At 30.3% G+C, this 16300-nt stretch overlaps 1 protein-coding gene across 1 annotated transcript in view; it reads left to right on the top strand.

The window, feature by feature from the left end:
• Positions 1–16300, top strand: part of LOC106461789 (probable 28S rRNA (cytosine-C(5))-methyltransferase) — a 29804-nt gene that overhangs the window by 3449 nt on the left and 10055 nt on the right. The window contains exons 3-12 of the mRNA XM_013921642.2: positions 1121–1209; positions 2906–3039; positions 3654–3749; positions 5519–5574; positions 5797–5882; positions 8803–8896; positions 10370–10475; positions 10934–11023; positions 12624–12711; positions 15098–15238. Of these exons, the coding sequence (XP_013777096.1) occupies positions 1121–1209; positions 2906–3039; positions 3654–3749; positions 5519–5574; positions 5797–5882; positions 8803–8896; positions 10370–10475; positions 10934–11023; positions 12624–12711; positions 15098–15238 (980 nt within the window). The remainder of the gene's footprint in view (positions 1–1120; positions 1210–2905; positions 3040–3653; positions 3750–5518; positions 5575–5796; positions 5883–8802; positions 8897–10369; positions 10476–10933; positions 11024–12623; positions 12712–15097; positions 15239–16300) is intronic.

The following is a 16300-nucleotide window of genomic DNA, read 5'->3' as shown; positions in this document are numbered from 1 at the left end:
TTGTCTCTTTGTTTTTTTTGTCAGAGTCCATACAGGCTGGTTCAGTACTTTAGAACAAAATTGACAAGACAAATTATCCTTCTCTACTCTGTTATTACAATACAATCTGATCATTTCACTTCAAAAATTGCCACTATATGCTCTTTATGGCTAAACTCACAATCATGCTGTCTAGATATATCTTACTATATCTCTCAAACTAAATTTTTGATGCATATTTATTCCCCAGCAGAGGCCTAGAATGTTCAATAATACAACAATTGAACTACACAAAATATGATGCATATTTATTCCCCAGCAGAGGCCTAGAATGTTCAATAATACAACAATTGAACTACACAAAATATGATTCGAAAGCAGTTACGTAAACAAACCTATGACAAACTATTACTTCTAAAAATAAGTAAATTTAAAACTCGTGGTAGACTTAAACCATCTAAATCATAACACTCGCATTAAATTTAAATAGTTGTATATATCTAAAAGTAATCATTATGTTATGTTGCTTCAGGTCATTATTGAACACATTAGTTTCAACAAGATTCACAAATTTAATAAACTTTCCCAACACATACACATAATATAGTGTGTTTTTTATTTAACTGCAATCTTTTAAGCTCCTTTTCAAGAGAAATTAGTCTTAAGCATGATGGTGAGCTCCTGAAAGCTAAATAAATTGGAAAAGGTGCTGTTAAATTTATGTATTATATAGTACACAATAGCATGTCTTCCATGCACTATCTTCAGTGTGAAGTAATTCATTGTAGGTTTTGAGTTGATTTTAAGTGATTGTTTGAACACAGGTAATTTAGCTAAATGTGGTTTGTTATTTTAAGATAATTGTTAAAACAAATAAACAGGATTTTCATTGGATCTTTTATGTACCCAAAATTAAATTTTACAGATTGATATTTTTAAAAAGTGCATGAGTTCTAGAGTATCTTTATTTGATCATGGAATTTCTCCTAAATGTGAGTTTAGGTTATATGATTACTTTGAGATATGCATTATTAGCTCATTATAAACAGGTTATTTCCATTTATTACTTTGTTTTGCATGAATGTTATGTAATCAGCCTCATAATGGCTTTTTATTGTCGATTATCTTGTTTTGGATTTAGTCTCAAAAAACTTCATCAAATCGAGGCTAAAAGGGTTACATCCAAGCAGAAAAAAGAGCAGAATAAACGTGAAAACATTACATCTGAAGGTAAGTTTTATGTACTGTACTGTTTTCATTTGAATGGGTGTTTATATGGACCCTTGTTTATGCCCATCTTTAAACATGTGCAGAATTTTAGTGGTGGGAGGTCAGTTTATTTTTTTATACTTTATAAGCAGTTTCCTTTATTTCAAAATGTTATCAGATTTATAAACAAATAGTGCAGCTTTTATTGCATGGTATTTTACAAAGTAGGAAAGTCTTTTTGATACATTTATTTTATTTAATTGCTTAAAGTTAAAAAACTAGAAAAATAAAAATGACATACATTATTACTCTATATATAGATGGATATATATGTTAATAAATTTGATATCATCACAGTTCAATAAGCATAATTAATAACTTCCAGACAAAAGTAAGCTAGCTAAACAGAAAAAACTAAAAATTAACCTATAAATTAATAAAGACAATTTCACGTAACAAACTGATAAGAAGTACATAATGTCATAAATCAATATATAAGTAAATTACAGCCTATAATGAATAGAATGCACTGAAAAATAAGCTAGGAATCCTCACTATCAACAACATTTTTGGCCATTATCCTAGTAATAATTCATGAGATTCAGAGAACTTAAGAGAATGAAGTTACTCATTATTCCATATACTAAGCTAACAATGCAAAAATAATCTTCATGGGTGTAACAAATTAATAACAACATTAAAAGTTATTTCAAATATTGTAACTGAATATATTAGTGAAAGCAATTTTACAAAAAAAAGTATAGATCTTTTTTTTTATATTCCATTTCCAGAGAAGGAATAAAAATTTTTACAATAAAACAACTCTGCCCAAGTTATACAGATTGACTGTCAAATTTAAAAAAATCATTTTGGTAAAAGGGTAACAAAGTGCTTGCATTGCACAGTGTTACGTTTGGCAGTAGTTGGGATGGAGATTTGTCTGCTCGGGACTTGAGCCCAGATAGCTTTGTTAGGAGAGCATTGGCCTGTAATTGAGGATCTTGGGTTCAAACCCTGTTAAGATATCTTAATATCCTGATACATTTTACTTTGTAAATGCATCTAAGATGTTTGGAAGAAGAACCAAAAGTTGAATAATGTTAGATGTTTAGAGATGTAAAACTTTAGTAACTGGCAAGTCTTTTCTACAATTTCACTGAAGCTGCTATAGCTGATATTTAGTTTCTGGTTTTTGCTTCCTTCTGTATTCTACAGTTACTAGTTCATCTAATATATGTTCACCTCTGCTACCAAAGGTGATGGAAGTTATGTTTTCACCCGTGTGTGTGTGCTTGTCAGCAAGATTTCTTGAAAATGGCTGAATGGATTTGGATGAAAATTGGAATACATTTGAACTGTGACCCAACTTAGAAGTGATTAGTTGTTGGAGGATTGAGGTCACAGCAAGGTCATGAAAATCCAAAAAAATCCTTAGCTTTTAACATGGGGACCAATTTTTCACATTATCTTTGCTTATAACTCAGTCAAAAATGATTGGATTTTGATGAAACATGATTATTCCTCTTTATCCTGCCAAAAATGGGTTGTGTCTGTTGATAATACTGGACATACAGACACATTTTTGTATTTTTTGAGGGCTGAATATGATCAGTGCTGCAGATATGCTCCCTACTGAGTGCCCCTCTACTTTCATTAGTTTTGGTTACAACTACTTTTTATGAGTTTGATATAATACATCTTGTTCTGTTTTATCTAGGTGAGACTGCATCAGAATCTGATGTCGAAGATGATGTGGAAGAGAACTTAAAAGGTTTCACAGATCAAAACCAAGATTGGTTAATTCCAAAAGGGAAAAAAAGAAAACTCGTTGAATCTGATCATGATGAAGAGGTGTGAATTTTATTTAGAAATTGGATACTTAAAAAAACTTATTAGCATAAAGCACAGCTTAAATGATTATTTATATTTATCAAATGTATAGATATGTGATCCTGCACTAGCATCGTTTTTTTTCATGCAACTATTTTATTTAGCATCATATAGATTAAATAGTTTTTTTTCCTGATGTTTACAACTGAAACAACCTTTCAATATACATAAATGATTAATATTCTATAATATGAGACCATGGTGCAAAATCTTTCAGAATGAAGACTGACCAAACCCTGAAGGATTTAACTCTTTTGCTTTTTTTGCAAAACAGTAACCTAAGAATTCATGTGGCATTGTCTTTAAATGTCTTTGCCTGTATTTAGTTTTAATTACAAGTATCTTTTAATTAATATATGTATTTTTCAGGAGATTAATTTCAGACTGATATTTACACATTATAGTTCTTGTAATGTTGTTTTTATCCTGTTTTATGTAAACAGTTGATTACTATTATGATTGTACAAATTATATTTAATTTTTTGTGTATATTATCAATTCTGTATTTTTTACTATTAGGTTTTCTGTTATGTTTGGTGTTTTTAAACTTGTGTTTTGAATTTTTTTACCCTTAGGATTTTGAAGGACAGGACTCTGATGACGTGCTGAAGGATGAATTTGATGAGGATGAGTCAAATTCGGATAATGAAAAACAGGATGAAGAAGAAGAGGTTATTTGATTATTTTTTTTATGCAAATTTTGTTCACATACCGTTTCGATGTATTTTGAGTGGAAAAACCTTGATTAAAAAGATATCCTGTTGTATGAATGCTTCAAAGATTATTTTCAAAGTATATCTTTTGAATTGTACAGTTCCATTCAGCTATTTAAGAGTGTTCAAGTAGTGATACTGGAGTAGATACAGAAACAAAGAAGCAAGATTTTTCATTTATTGAGGACAGAAAAAAAATAGAAGATACAAGTTTGCTTAGTGAAAATTTTCATTATCAGTAAGTTAGAAATGTGCAAATTAGTTAAACTGTAGATAGTGGTGAGGTGTGTTTGTAGTAAAAGACAATGAAGCAATCTCAAAACAAAGTTTTGAAATACTTACCAACTAATTAGAGGCTTTTTGTATAGTTTCTGGTAATGTTTTTTTCATTCTTGATAATATTTTTTTGTGTTAAATCTATTTAAAAACTATAGTAACCTTCTATGACAAGATGTTGGGTAGCAAGTGTGGTAAGTTAACCTGTAACTGCATATTATTTCTGATGATGCAATTTTTTTTTTATTATTATTGAACTTGTTAAGTCTATTCTGTTCAGACCACACACAAATACAATAACTTTTATTTATTTAAAACAAATTAATAATTTTAGTTATTAGATATGAATTGATATTGACCAAAATATTTCACTACCACACCTGACAAAGATAACTGTCACCATAGTAAAAGGTGAGGGAATCTTTCACTAATAAATATTTCACATTCATACTGTGTTTGTATTATATATATATGTATAGCAGAAAATTATTTGCTTCTTTTGTCAAAAATATTAAAAGAAATATTTTAATGAATTTTAAACAAGTTCAAATTGATTGGGTATACAAAATGTAAACTTTGTGATAACAATATGAAAAACGTGTAAAGGAAAAAAAAAAAGTATCATAAGAACCATGACTTTATTGTTTTTGTTTCTATTTTTGAATCAAAATTTTGGAAATCTTACTAGCAAAACAATGAAACAAATATCTAATTTTTTATGAATCGTTTCCAACAGAAACTAGACAATATTTAAAATGTTTCTATGAAGGTTTGTGCAATTTGGTTAAGCATTTTTCACTGTGAGAGTGAAAGTAATTGAGTATCTTTGGGGCTCCGATTGATATGGAAAATGTTATATTAGCAGTAGCTCATAATTACTTCAATGAATAATGAAAAATACTATCATTCTCTTTTAACTCTTTGTAAACTGGAATATTAGGGTATACCTGACAGCTGTTTGTTGTTCAATGCCAGGGAAAGGCTTGAAAAAACTAATAAGGGTTTAGAAGGAAGTTATTATATTAATTATTGAATTTCCATTTCAGTGTATTCTTACGTATCTAGATTAGTAGACAATGTGACTTGTTTCAGTTGGAGTGATCTGTATTTAAATGTAGGTTATATAAAACAGATTTATAAGTTTGTCCTTTGTACACTTGTTTTTGTCACACAGGCTTAAATAATTTCTTCTGTCACTTCTATGTTGTGCTATTTACATGTATTTTGTGAAGAATATGTGAATTGTAGTTATGGCATTCAATGTTGTACATACAGAAGATACTAGCTCAGCTATCTTTTTTATTAAAAAGAATGTTTTAGTGTAAGAAATACCTACCTTAAAAATTTTAATTGAACATAATATGTGGCTGGATCTGAATCTAACTTTTGTATGAAATATGTTTTTGTTCTATTTGAGGGGAAAATTTTTTTTATTTTTTTATTATTTTTAGTTACTTCCTGTTGAGAAAGCTTCCAAAAAACTACAGAAAAAGCAGAAAGAAATGAGGTAAGTTTAGGTTTGAGTTATTTTCCTTTAGTGCTGAAAATTATAAATCATGCATATGATGGCATCTAGAAATTATTAAATTATTAGTTTTTTAATAAAATATGATCAAGTTAATGGGCTTAAACCTATATTTGCTGATGTTGTACCTGTATTAGATGTTTGTGAGTTTGAATAACTGTTGTTTTTCAATTTGTTTTAATCTTTTTTTATATTTATTTGAAGGAAATTGGCAGAAGAAGAACTAAAAACAAACATTGCTGAAAGTGAAACCTATGTCCTACCTAGTGGACAGGAAATAGAAAAGGAAAATATCCTTTTTTATTTTTAGCATTTGCACATAAATTCACTGTTTTATGCATTAAATTTTCTTGTTTTTTTTTTTTTCATACAAGTTACTCTACCCCCTCAATTTGTGCATAACAGTTTTCTTTAGTACAATTTGTTTTAATCTATGACACTTATGATTTCACTATCAGATTAGTCCAAGACATGTTTAACTCTTTTTTTTTCTTCTTTTTTTCCACATTTTGACCAGCTTTGTAACCAGTGTTCCCTCTAAGCTGTGCGGCCACTCAACAAACAATGAAGTGCAGCACACTTCATTATTCCAGCTGTGCACATCCTTAATAATGGTGAGGAGTTTCAACATGTTGACGGCCTTAATGATCCTGGCGGTTGATAGGCCTAAAGCCCAAATAACCAACTAGCATAAAAATACCCCCCCCCTAAAAGAAACTGGTAGTGCACATTTGCATATTGCCTTGATACTGGTGCACATGAAAAAATTCATTCCACACATGAATTGAAAAAATTAGAGGGAACATTGTTTGTAACTATGAAAGTATCCATACTATAACTTTTAATATGGTATGTATATCTTCATGAAATATAGCAAGCTTTTATTGTACATTACAAGTCTTTTGTACACAAAAAATCAGATTTATTAATTAACTATTTTTACTAAATATCTGTTCATGAATATGTGGAGTCAGAGTGTTCATTGTTCTGAGTGCACTTTTTTTCATCTGAACATTTTCAAATTTCATTTTTATAACCTCTAAAACCTCCTAAATAAATATCAATTATTTTTTGTTGTTGTTTTTTCAGTTAAACTGTCTGTTTTATCAATTATTTTCTCTAACCAAACTCGGTCAATTTGACTGATTTTGTAACCACCATAAAAAATATGAAATAAAGCTAAATTACACTGTTTTTCTTTCTAAAATGACTTCAATGTGTAACAGGAAACTGCATTTGTGTATTCCAAATAGTTTAAGGCTGGGTACCTTTTACAAATTGCCAGTAATTCTCTCTGATGTTTTATATAATTTATAACTAATAGAAAGACAAGGTTTTGATCTATCAAATGACGTTTTATGTTGTTTTCAGTACAGAGTATTGCAAATTTTGTTTTCAGTTTCTCTTGCAGTGTTCAGATCAAGAAGCTTAGAGAATTATCTTAAGGCTCTTATGTCATAGTGAGAAAGCCATTTAAATTATAAGATTTTGTTTTCTTTGTGTGTGTGTGTTATCATTTTTGTTCTTAGGTGCATTATTTAAGTAAATACAAATTATTTAGTGTACTAGTACCATCAGTATAAAAAAGTAGGCTTAAGTTCTTGTTTTTCATGTATATTTTTTATTTATTGCTATAAAAGTATCTAAAATATATAAACATATTGGGTTAGATAAGGTAAGATTATAAATAATAATTCTCCATGAAGTATGCTTGCTAGTAGCTCATGCATTACATCATTCAATAAAATGACTTGAGCAACACATGTGCCAAGTGATTTACAACTTGTATGGCAAAATTATTAGTTCAACATGGTTCATAGGGCAATAAAACAATAAAATTAAGTAGAAACAGATGTATACTGTAACCCACCCAGGTATGTCTGACTTTCTAGTTTATGTCTCCATAATCAAAGAAGATTGAAGGCTATAAAAATTATGCTTTGTCTTTGTAATATCTATAATATAACAAGTAAGTTACTTTAGACTCCATACTTCAGGGAGGGATAGTAAATAAATTAGAGAACGGGCAAGACTTAGAAACAAATATCATGATTCTCATACAGAGATGAAGAATTTACTTAACTATCTCCTTTTAAAATTAAGAAATTAAAACTTATATAATACTAAAATTTGATTTATTAAGCATGTTTTGATGCCAGGTTTATTTGTATACATTGATAATAAAGTAGTTTAATTAAGTTTTGAATGTAACTGTAAAAAGTTGTGATGTGTGCACTTTAACCTACCAGTAGCAAGAGGGTTAAATGCCTTGAGCATTAGCTTTTACATAAAGGGCCTTTTTTAATATATATTTTGTGAGTTTTAAGCCATGAGTAATTAGGTCTAACTCTTAAAATGTATTGCAGGTATCCAACTTTGTTTTGTGTTGTGATTTGGAATTTTAAGATTTTTTTTATGCGAGAGGAACTTATCATACTGAATTTTAACACTACTTGATAAACTTTGAAAGATTTTAGTGCTAAGGCTGGGTTCAATATAAATGTTATAGTGAAAGGGGATTTTATTTTCTGTAGATCAGCCATATAAAATGCGGCAAACAAAAAAAAGTACACTAGTCGTGTTGAAGGTGTGGGTAAATGGATATAATTTTTTAACTTATGATGCATCAATAAAATAAGATGCATTTCTTATATCTTTATATCAGTTTTTTATAATAGTTAGGACATGTAAAGAAATGTTTGACATATGAATGCAATCATTAATTGTTGTTTTGCCTATTAGAATGCTAGCTTGGGATGCTATGTAGATATAGTATTAAAAACGATTCTCTGGTGTGTTTTATTCATGCTAAGAATACTTTTAAAAGTTGATATTATTGTTATTATATTGTTATCATTTTTTAAGAAACTCATTCAGTTCTTAGAAAAAAGATCTAAAGCCAGCAGTTTTCCAGTGATATCAAAGCTCAATAAGTGAATCAAGAATGGGCATCAACTTTTCTAGCTTCGTATAGATTACCAATAATTTGAAGGATGTTATATGTTCAAGTAGATTTCTGATTGTGTGAATGAGTTGAAGGAAATAAGTACTAGCTAAAGAGTTCAAAGAATATAAATGTCTAGTTATTGAAAAGGTTCAAAAGGCTTATTGTTCATTTATTAAGAATTAATAACACCTTTTTGTACACACTGAATAATTTGTAGAAAAAATTGTTATGTATGGAATATAATACCCTTAATAGATATTTACCAGCTCAATCTCCAGATCTGGCTGTCATCAGTCAAAGAATTAAGGATATAGTTCATGTGCTTTCAGATTTTGCTAGTAGAAGAGAAGATGGAAGGTATGTTTTCAGATTAGTATTATTATTATATTATGAATAATTTTGTCTGAAAAAAGGGTAAAATTTATAATTTTAATTGAATGACGTGTTTCTGATTTTTTTTAGAATCTTTTTCTTTTGTGTGTATGTGGTTCTCAAACAGATTATAACTCCAGCAACATTTTTGGTTTCAAATGTTTGATTAAATTTTGTAGTTTCTGTTTGGAATACTGTGAATTGTTAAATTACTAGCAGTGATCTGCAAAACGTTTGCTGTCAAATTAGTATCTTAATTGTAATAGTATTGCTTTAAATACAAGATTTGTAGAATAGTACAAACAAAATGTAATCATAGATACTGAAATGTGTAAGTGCACTTGTATTAGGTTGTACTTTATAAAACCTTAATTAATGTTAGGCCTGAGTTTGATAACGAGATAAATTAACACTGTACTGTGTACGATTTTTTCCATAAGCGTAGTTAGGACTGAACTATATTGTACTTAATACTATCGATAAATTAACTTATAATGTTATTCTAGGATCTAACGTCAGACATTTTTGAAAACTTCAAGCATTTAATATTGTTGTTCTAAATGGTTAATAATGAATATTTACATCCACCTTTCTTTGTTCTTCCTTCACTGATAGAGCAGTTGTACTAACTTGTTCATTGAGCTTTCCAGCTCTCTGGTGTAGGCAGGCAATTAGTACTTGCACTGTTTTTCTGGAAAAGATTCTTACTGCGCATGCTTTTAAGGTGTACCGACAGCAGAATTATAGTATAACAAGATTTTGGTGTCTGCGATTAGAATTCTTTTGTATTATTCTAGAAATTTGTATTTCGAGAAGTATTGTTGCAATAAAGAAACTAATCTGAGTACGAATGTCTTGCAGGTCTCTGCTAGTCTATTATAATAATACTCCATTTTTGTCTGTCATGATAATGCGTGCACATACCTTACTATCTAAATATGCATGCGCACACACGTCATTTCTGTGACAAACACATAAACAAGCATATTATTATATAGATTGTGTGCTTCTACAAACCAGCTGAAATATTTCAAGTGTTATTTAGACATCACATGGGCTTCACCAGACATTTTGAATAGTGTTTAAAAGTCTTTTCAGTGGTTTGCCCCCCAGTAGCATAGTGGTATGTCTTCAAACTTATACCGCTAGAGACCAGGTTTTGATACCTGAGGTGGGCAGAGCACAGATAGCCCTTTGTGTTTAATAACAAACAAACTTTTCAGTGGTTTTGGCTAGGTTTACAATAGAATGATGGTTATATCTCAAGTTCTAGTGCGAAGTAAAAATGATGAATTTTTGAAACTGTTATTGTATGGATGTCACATAGAACCCAAGTACTGAGCATGTTTTCCATTACTACTGTATATGAAATGAAACTTAAAAGCATGGAACAGTACCTCCAACTATATTAATTAACAATTATTAAAACATCATATGAAGTAATTGTTACTTTCCTAGATCAAGAAATGACTATGTGGATTTCTTAAGAAAAGACTTGTGTCTTTACTATGGTTACAATGACTTCATGATGGAGAAGTTGATGGAACTCTTCCCTACGGCGGAGGTAATTGTTGTTTAACTTCTATCCCTCCATGTTTTTTCTGTTGAAGTATGCATGTCACAGTTTAAGATGTATATTACCAAAATTGTCTAAGCCTACATTAATAAGACTTGATGGTTTGCTACATCTGTTTATAAGTTGTTTTCCATTTCTTTGTTTCTACTTACTTTGATATGCTGAGTCTAATATTCTATCTGGTTTCCAAGATTACATTATACAATGAGCAGGCATTATATGATACAGAAAAGTGAACACGCTTATGAGCTCTGTAGTTTTATTCATTTTTAAACTTCTTTTAAAAAAATGATAGTTTTTTTTTATCACTTACAAATTATAATTTGACCAAACACTGACCATCTAATTATTTCTTTACAGCAAATTCAAAACATGTTTTTTATTTTCATGTTGTAGATGCATTTGTTTGTTATTTTGATTTCTTTTATTCTTTCCTCACTACACAGTTGATTGAAGTGCTTGAAGCTAATGAAGTTCAAAGGCCTGTCACCATCCGGACCAACACGTTGAAAACCCGAAGAAGGGACTTGGCACAGGTACTTATAAGTTAAAAACCAAAATTGTGATGTACAATGTTTTGTGTAGATACATACTGATGTATTGTTTATTTATGAAAGTGTCTAACAACAATTTTCATGTGGGGAAAGTGTGATCCAATGGAAAAATGTTTTTGGTTCTAAAGAAAAAAAAAGTACCATTTGGAAGTTATATTGTGGGTTGAGCCCTTGGTACAGTTCTGAATATCAGAATTGGTAAGCCAGGTTTTAAACTGTGCAGCACTGCAAAATATTTACTGCACTTTAAAGTGTGGGTGCATTATAAGAGTAAAAGTAATCCCTTAGTTTGCCTGGTGGGTGGTATGGTGTTTTTGTAGCTTTGCCGTAATAACAAAAATTATGCAAACTTGTCAGAAAAAGACATTTTCCTCACATCTTGATAATCATGGATGCTGTCGTCATTACAGATGTTTTTAATTCTTACATTTTCCCCATTTTTTAGACATTACCTTATTCAGTATAGATAAGTGGCTTAAGAATAATCATAAACATTGTTAAAATGTTAAAAACTAAATTAAATATTAATGTAAAATTAAACAAAAGTTATAAAATAAGGTAATATAAAAAGACTATCACAAGAATGTGGAAATAGGTATTTTATGCTTGTGTAGATTAATATTTATAATTGAATAATCTAAGTCAGTTATCAGTAATATATCACAACATATTTGCAGATGCACTTATTTGGTTGTTACCATTCAAGAATAGGATTATTGTTATTTAATTTTACTTTATGTTCATAAATTTTATTGAGTAGTGATTTATCAATTTTTTAGAAACATGTGAACTTTATATATTTAATCACACGCATCACCTGATTTCAAAGGAAAAGTTTTGTTATTTATTAATTTTTGTAGACAGATAATATTATGTATTTAATAACATGCATCACCTTACTCTTTTATCAACAAATAGTGGGATTGACCATCACATTATAATGCCCCACCAGCTGAAAGAGCGAGCATGTTTGGTGTGACAGGGATTCGAACCTGCGACCCGCAGCAGACTGCGAGTCGAGTGCCCTAACCACCTGGCCATGCCGAGCCCTGGTCATTATGCAACAGACTACTAAAACATTAAAATGACACACTAAATAACGATGTGTCCCAAAAATATTTTGATTTAAAATCGCCCAAGAGTTGGCGGTGGGTGGTGATGACTAGCTGCCTTCCCTCTAGTCTTACACTGCTAAATTAGGGACGGCTAGCACGAAATTCAAAAACAAACAAACATAATGACCAGACTTTAATCAGTGTGAGCTATGGAATATTTTAATGCTTTTCAGAAACATCTTATAATTGCTGAAGATTCTACAATTATTTCTTTTTTTTGTTCCCAAATATAATATAAAAAATGAAGTCTAATCATACTTCTAGAACTATACAGTTGCAGCTTTTCAAACTTACTTGAAATGTATATTGTTGGTTACATGGTATTTAAAGCAGATTTTGTATCCCAGATTTTATTTGTGTTATTAAATACTTGAACACAAATTTTTAAGTTATAAAAGATTTAATATGCTGGTAAGTATTTTTAAACATGTAGTTTTTAGCAAACAAAAACTATTTTATTCATCCAGGCCTTGATCAATCGTAGTGTAAACTTGGATCCTGTTGGAAAGTGGTCTAAAGTAGGATTAGTGATTTATGACTCTCAGGTGCCTATAGGTAAGACTTACAAAGTTTTATTATTATCTTTCGGGTCTTTCTGGTTATTTGCTATAAAATATGGTACCATAAATAATTTCCTGAAAAATTTTGGAACTGCAAAAGATAGGAAATCTTTTTCTTTATAACTATGAAGAAGTGAGGGGGGGGGCAGTTTTAGAATTTTTGTGAATTTTACAGCCCTTTAACTTGAGTAAAATATCTTTAGACCCCATTTGTGACTGTAAATGAAATTTTGAGAAGCATTTTTTCCCCCTCGTTTGTTGTTCTGAAAGTATTACCTTTTTTTACATTTTTATGTCAAAATCATATGCATTGTCTTTTTAAACACATTTTTCAAAACTGTTTTTATATAAAATTGCTTGTTGGTCCATGATGTTTTACAATTTTTCTAATTCTTTATTCAGCATAAACACACTTAACCTGATTTCTTCATCAGTTACTGCCTAAAATTTGTTAATAAAAAGAAAGATAAAATAATATAATGAGTATCATAAACCTAACTGCTGTGCATGAAGTAGTCACATATTTATCTGTCAACCAATACTTGATTAGGTCATTTGTTATTTATGTAATGATCAATATAGGGCAGGATATTTTGGGTCCCATTACTAAATACTTTGAAGACAATCTTCTGATTTTAAGGGACAGTTGGTTTTTTCCTTCAGATCTAATATGAATAAAGTTCTTAAATAACTGGTTTGTGATTTTACTTTCAGTCATCAAACCTAATGTTGACTGATACTCATGACAACAAATAAAATTATTCAGAAAATATGGTTTAATGTTGGTAGGTGTTATTGTACAAGAAAACTTACAAACATTAAAATATAAAAGTTTTATTGGCCCATAAGGTTTCCAGTTCTCTGAAAAGTTCTATGTTAGGTGAAGCTAACAGTAAGCTTAAGAAACGTTTAAAAATAATGGAATGTAAATGTGTGGGAAAACCATAAGATGTTCAACATTGTTAATGTGCACAACAATGTGAGCGTTCTCAGTGACAATATGAGTGTGAGTCTTTGTTTTTTGGCATTGTGATGTATGTTCAATAAATATTATTTGATTTTTGTTACAAGCTAGAGGAATTTTCAGCTTTGGCTAAAGAACTGTATTGGTGAGAAAGATGCAAGGTCTTGTCAGTTGTTATTAAAGTGAAAGTGAAGTTAGGAAGAGATGAGGAATACTTAGAGGACTGTAAATGATGAAGGATTTGTTATTGCTTTGCTCAGTCATTTATAATTTCTTTTAATGGCATGTTTCATGGTCTTTTTTTTTGCTTGAATAAGAGTTGTTCAATACCTCAGGTGTTAGTCAGAGAATGCCAGGAAAGTTCAAATTCACTGTCACAGCTGAATATCAAACACTTAAGCTAATTGTCTGCTAGAATACCTGCAAAATATTTAACAATGATATTCAAAGTATGCACCAAAAGAAAAAGAGGGAAAAGTTAAAAAATCTTTTTCTTACTTGCATTTCACTTTATGTGTTATTGGTAGAACATTTTTGTGCAGCTGTTACAGCATTTCTTATAAAATGTGATAAAACATCAATTACGTAATTTTGGTGGAGTTAAATTTTTAATGAGATCGGTAAATTAAGTCCTTGTAAGTGACAGTTTGTTTCTGCAAAGTCCTGGATCTTATTTTAGCCTCATTCTCTGTGAATCATGTGTAAAGTACACTTCCTAAATTGTGTGGCTCTCTGTCAAACAAGTTGATAGCTTATATTTAAATAAGCATGTTATATCATGATTTGAATTTATAGGTCTAAAAATATAAATCCTTCTACAAGTGTAAAACAAGTTATTAGTTTTTTCTGCAACAATCTCAGTCTATTAACTTCTTGAACTTGAGTGGATGCTGCCAGCGTCTGGCCGAAAATCTCAACTTACCCAGCATCTGATAACATTTATATCTCTCTGGCTGAAAACTAATCCAAACCATATTATTATTATTCACAAAATTAAGAAAATTTAAATTTTATAAGGTATGGTGATAATTATTAGGAAATCATGAAAATAATTCGTGAAAAATTACAGGTTTGAAAGAGTTAAGTTACAATTTTTTTACTCTTATGTAATCAATAAACCAGATTCAGTTTTCTCAGGTAAAAAGTAATAATTGTATATTAATGACTTAATCTTGTCTATTTTTGCAATAATTAAAGTTTTTGAAATGTTACGAATACAATAATTATACATTCATGAGTTAATTCTTTTGCTATAATTTTATTTATTTCTATTACTAAAATGCTCTGAGCACATGTTTTTCTGAAAGTTTTTAATCGGCTTACCTGACAGTCTTCTGTTGGTTCTTAGAATAAATTCTAAAATTTTATTGCATTGTTTTTGTATATTTTATTTAAGTTGATTTTTTATGTTTTGAAGGTGCAACCCCAGAGTATTTAGCTGGTCATTACATCCTCCAGGGGGCAGCATCACTACTTCCAGTGATGGCCCTGGCTCCACAAGTAAATGAGAAGGTTCTTGACATGTGTGCAGCCCCTGGTGGTAAAACCACTCATATAGGTGGGTTTATTTATTAACTACCTCTGTAATATTTTTGTGTAACTTAGTATTTTTATTTAACATTTCAAGTGGCTAGGTGCCGATCCTGCATAAGTTTTGTTCTTTTTTTAACAAACAACATTAAAACAGTTGGTACAATTATCAGCTATTAACATATCTGTTACAATGCAACAGAAATGGTTAATAACTGCCTAACTACCACATACCAACTTTACCCACTGAAAGAGTGAATTGAAACATGAGTGAATTCTTATCAAACAGGGTATTGCTGAGAATATAGTGCTTTCTTTTATATGAAAAGTCTGTTTTTCAGTCTCGATGTTCTGGTGGATACATGCTTGACATGAAATTGGAACCAAGCATGGGGAAATAAACTTTTATTTAATCAGACATGTTATTGGAAACCCTGATGAAAGAGAACAGTCGAGGGGGGTGTAAATAAACAACTTTTCTTTCTGATACGGGGTGATAACACCTTATGATGAAACCAAGCCACTGTTTGCTTGTATTGATGAGGGGAGTTAACACCATATGATGAAACCTGAAACCAAGCCACTGTTTGCCTGCATTGATGAGGGGAGTTAACACCATATTTTGAAATCAAGCCACTATTTGCTTGTACTGATAACGGGAGTTAACTATATATAATGAAACCAAGATACTATTTGCCTGTATTGATAAGGGAAGTTAACTGTATGATGAAACGAATATACTATTTGTCTGTATTGATAAGGGGGGTTAACTCCATATGATGAAACCAAGCTACTAATCTCCTGTACTGATGAGAGGCGGTAACTGTCTGTGATGAAGCCAAGCCAATGTTTGCATGTATTAACAAGGGGAGGTAACTGTCTCTGATGAAGCCAAGCCAATGTTTGCATGTATTAACAAGGGGAGGTAACTGTATGATGAAGCCAAGCCAATGTTTGCATGTATTAACAAGGGGAGGTAACTGTATGATGAAGCCAAGCCAATGTTTGCATGTATTAACAAGGGGAGGTAACTGTCTATGATGAAGCCAAGCCAATGTTTGCATGTATTAACAAGGGGAGATAACTGTCT

This window comes from Limulus polyphemus, unplaced genomic scaffold (genome assembly GCF_000517525.1).
Source record: "Limulus polyphemus unplaced genomic scaffold, Limulus_polyphemus-2.1.2 Scaffold1031, whole genome shotgun sequence".
In the NCBI taxonomy this organism is placed as follows: Eukaryota; Metazoa; Arthropoda; class Merostomata; order Xiphosura; family Limulidae; genus Limulus; species Limulus polyphemus.
This window is presented reverse-complemented; position numbering and strand designations above follow the sequence as displayed.